General features: G+C 39.1%; 1 protein-coding gene across 1 annotated transcript; it reads left to right on the top strand.

Annotated features, from left to right (window-relative positions):
* The first annotated feature begins 1480 nt into the window (after positions 1 to 1480).
* Positions 1481 to 3051, top strand: LOC106780252. The gene is made up of 2 exons (XM_014668513.1): positions 1481 to 2007; positions 2907 to 3051. Exons 1-2 carry the CDS (start codon positions 1481 to 1483, stop codon positions 3049 to 3051), a joined length of 672 nt encoding a protein of 223 aa, XP_014523999.1.
* Positions 3052 to 4291: the final 1240 nt, after the last annotated feature.

Genomic DNA, 4291 nt, shown 5'->3' with positions numbered 1-4291 from the left:
TACAATAACATGGATGTTGTATTTTCTTGTGTACTTTGTAATGTCGGATATGATGCTCTTCGTTATAAGAGACGGTAGAAGAGTTCGACTGTCCTGTTTTGGTGAACAGGTGTTGTACTGTTTTGGTGAACAGGTTTATGTGTCCTGTTTTGGTGAACAGGTGTCCTGTTTTGGTGAACAGGTTTCATACGGTAGAGTATCAAGGAATAACATGTGTCTTATTGGATTGGTTGAGTTGTGATGGATACTTGATTAAATGTGTTATGTTACAGTATTACTTTGATGATTACCAACCGTTATGTTGATGTTTTATTAAGTGATGAATATGGTAGCTTACCCTTATTGTTTGTGTATGTGAATGCGATGATCGTGTAACTCGTGTTGTTATACGGGAGCAGACATTATTACAGATGTTCCAGTTGATGATTAGAGAGACAAGTAATTGGGAGAAACTGGGAAAGATTTATTTTGTTTTCTTTCAAACATTTTCAATTCATTTAATTGTTTGAGTTGGATTTTACAAGTTTGTAATAAATGCTTTACATTTGGATGTAAAGGACTAAGATTTTCTTAGTATAAGATCTATATTGAATTTTCCTATAAGTATGTCCGCTTAGAACACGAGGAACTACTTTTCACTTGTGATATAATATAAAAAAGGGGATGTTACAGTAACGGCAGAGGAGAATTCAATAACCATGATGGAAGGCGACAGAATGAAAGAGAAAGGCAAAACCCAGGCTGAAGGACTACATCCTTTTACGCCAAGAGTAATGAGGGCGATCATACCAGAAAATAAAATGCTGCCCTCGATGGAAAAATATGGAGGGGCGTCAGATCCAGTCAAGCACTTGCGATCCTTTGTAGATGCCATGGTTGTGTATTCGTCAGACGAGCTGGTATGGTGTAGAGTTTTCTTCCTTTCGCTGAAGGAAGAGGCACTGGATTGGTTTCATTCCTTACAACCGGGTACCATTGACAATTTTGCCGAACTCAGACAATTATTTACCCAGCAATACGCCTCAAGTAAAACGCCCGGAGTGACGTACACAGCTTTAGTAAGGATGAGGCAAGGACGGGATGAATCCCTCAAGCTTTTTATGGACAGATTCAATCGTACTGCTTGGCAGGTACGAAACGCGGATCAACGATTAATTGTGAGCGCACTAACGACAGCCTTAAGGCCCGGTCCATTCTGTGATTATTTGCATGCTGAAGAACCTCAAAGCATGGATGAATTACAAAATAGGCTGGCCAGTTTCATTCGGATAGAGGAGGGAAGAGCGCACCAGCGAGGGAGAGAGGAAGTCGAACCGATGAGTCGAACGGTTAGGGAAAGGGTCGGACAGTCATTCGGAAGAAGTGACAGAAGAAGTGGTCACAGAAGCAGAGACCATGCAGAATGCAACAATACGTCCACCACACTCCCTTGAATGCACCCCGAGCGAGGGTATTGGAGGAAGCACTAAGAGTTGACCTCATGGTCGTAGTTCAAATACCAACGCCAATAGGGGCAGACGAGAACAAGTACTGTCGGTATCATCAGAATCGAGGACATACTACGGAGGATTGTGTTACGTTAAAGGATAAGCTAGAAACTTTGGTCCAGGCTGGACACCTTCAGAGATTTGTTCAAAGAAGAGGGTCATCAAGCAGAACCAGACGACCTCCAGTACAACAAGACCCTCTCAAAAGGAGGAGTCAGCAAAGAACCGATCGAAGCAGAAGCAGGAGTGCCGACCGAACGGTCAGAGGAGTAATCAACACAATCTTAGGAGGGTTCGCAGGAGGCGGTTCAACATCAGCTGCTAGAAAAAGGCACATAAGAAATTTACACAATGTTAGTCGAACAGGAGCGCTGAAGAGATCTATGCCTACCATTACCTTTTATGATGAGGACTTCCATGCGCCCGATCTGGAGCAAGATGACCCGATGGTTATAACTACTATGATTGCCAGATACCAGGTCGGTAAAGTTTTGGTGGATCAGGGAAGCTCCGCCAATAGGTTTAAATACCTTTTTAGTCCCCAAGTTGGGGACTGAATTTCTATTTTGTACCCACTTTTAAAAATGATGTAATTTGGTCCGCAAGTTACTAATTTTGATGTTAATAGGTCCCTTCCGTTAAGTAGCTTGTAACGACGTTAATTTTACTGCACTTTTCTTCTCTCTCCTCTGCTCTTTCTCTGACACTTTTTCTCTCACTTTTCTGTTTCTCTCCTCCATTAACCACCTCCACATTTTTCTCTCTCTTCTACCATTATTTACTCTTCTTGCAAGAGTTAATTACCAGGTCTCCCACGTTTACCATAGGCCCGCCATTCATTTGTGGCATCGTCACTCACCCACTACCTTTCCGGTGAACTTGCAATCCGTTTATGTTTTTCTGGTAAAGAATTGTCAAAAGGGTGGAGTTCGTGTGGGCGGCCATGGTTCAGCACTTGATAGCCTCCCCAAGTTCTGCATGCATGGCCTCTTAGGTTTCAATTCAACATTGCTGAACTTAATTACATTAATGGAAGAGAGAGAAAAAAGCATGTGTACTTGTATTTTATTGGGTTTTACATGTCATTTTTAAACTTGGGAACAACATGAAGCTAAAAAGTTTATNTGAGAGAATGAAGAAACACAGCAGTCCATTTTAANTAAATGAGATGAATGTATGAGTGAGTGTGGCTAATTGAAGCTATCATTTATTACTTAAACTTTTTGTAAAATGGATCTAAAATCTTACAGACTAAGAAACATTAACTGAAAATGAAAAAGTCAAAACAGTTTCCTTAAAATCTTAAGCATTCTCCAAGAGGAAACATTTCACGTTAGAACAACTAAAATGGGGTGTCTCTGACCGTGGTTATTTTGTTTCTCTTTGCAAGGGATGACACATCTNTTCAAGGATGTGCAGGTCATCATCCTCCGAAGAAATGTTCCAGGATGTGGGTCATAAGGTCTTCCTCTTCTCCCTACACATCAACAATAATGGTGCAGGTGATAGTGGTGCCACAACAACAAAGGTGTTGATGGTAGTTGCAACAACTAAATGGCAGTGACAATGACAATCGTAGCAATAGAAGTATCACGGGTAGTGGAGGTGAGAGGGAAATCAACTATACCATCATGTTGTCTACTAACTAAACTCAACCTAAGGAGGTTGAAATTGTTTGAAATTTAGACCATATGAGGACGAGGGCATTCTGGATATAAAGGTTTGGGGGTGAATTGGTGATCAGGCGCGGAGGTGTTTTCCGTGAGGAGCAAGTTTGGAGGTGATGGGTTGGTCGTAGTTGCAGGGCCTTCAACACGCTTCTCACCTCCATTGCACTTCAACACTTCAACCGCGTGCTCCCTTCCTACACATTCAAATTTATTATTTTATATATTAATTTTTACTTTTATTTTAACGTTGTTTTGTTTATATCTAAAGATATTGTTTAGCATATTTAAATTTAAAATTAAANGATTTTGAAGTTATTTGTTGAAGAGAGAACAGACGTAAAAGAGTATAAAATTTCAAAGTTATTACTAAAATTACTATTTTTTTTTATCATAACAAAATATAATAAAATTGTTATTAGTATCACTAAAAAAATAAATGTAAATTGTTTATAATAAATTATTTTTATTTATTTTGTAAATAACTTTTCATTATAAATAATTATTTTAATGAAAAATAATTGTAAATAATTAAATGATTTTGTAAACTACAATGAAGGTGGAACCAAAACCTAGGTAGTAACCAACAAGTTGTTCATCTGTTGGGTGGAAGCGAAACCCAACACATAACTCCATGGACTCTATAGGTTTGTTACTGAACCTTAATAGAAAAAGCAATTAAATGAAAAGGGAGAGGAAAAGTCAATGACGGAAGAGAGAGAAAAAAATTGCAAGTAATTAATGCTGAGAGAAATAGAAAAGAGAGAGAAAAAAGTGTCAGGAAAAAGAGCAGAGGAGAGAGAAGAAAAGTGCAGCCAGTTAACGCCGTTACTACCTATTTAACGGAAGGGATTGAATTTTTACAAAATTCGTAACATGGGAACCAAATAACTTCATTTTTAAAAGCGGGTACAAAACAGAAATTCAACCCCTAACTTGGGGACTAAAAAGGTATTTAAACCCCGCTAATATACTATATTGGAAGACGTTCAGGCAGATGGAAATATCGGAGGATGTCATTATGCCCTTCAATGAACAAATAGTAGGGTTCGCTAGGGAGAGAGCAGATACGAAGGGGTACGTCGACCTAAGAACTAGTTTGGGAACGGACAAGAACGCCAAAGAAATGAAGGTTCG

Source organism: Vigna radiata, unplaced genomic scaffold, assembly GCF_000741045.1.
Source record: "Vigna radiata var. radiata cultivar VC1973A unplaced genomic scaffold, Vradiata_ver6 scaffold_171, whole genome shotgun sequence".
Classification (NCBI taxonomy): Eukaryota; Viridiplantae; Streptophyta; class Magnoliopsida; order Fabales; family Fabaceae; genus Vigna; species Vigna radiata.
Note: the sequence above shows the minus strand (reverse complement) of the source record. Positions and strands in the feature narration are given on the sequence as shown.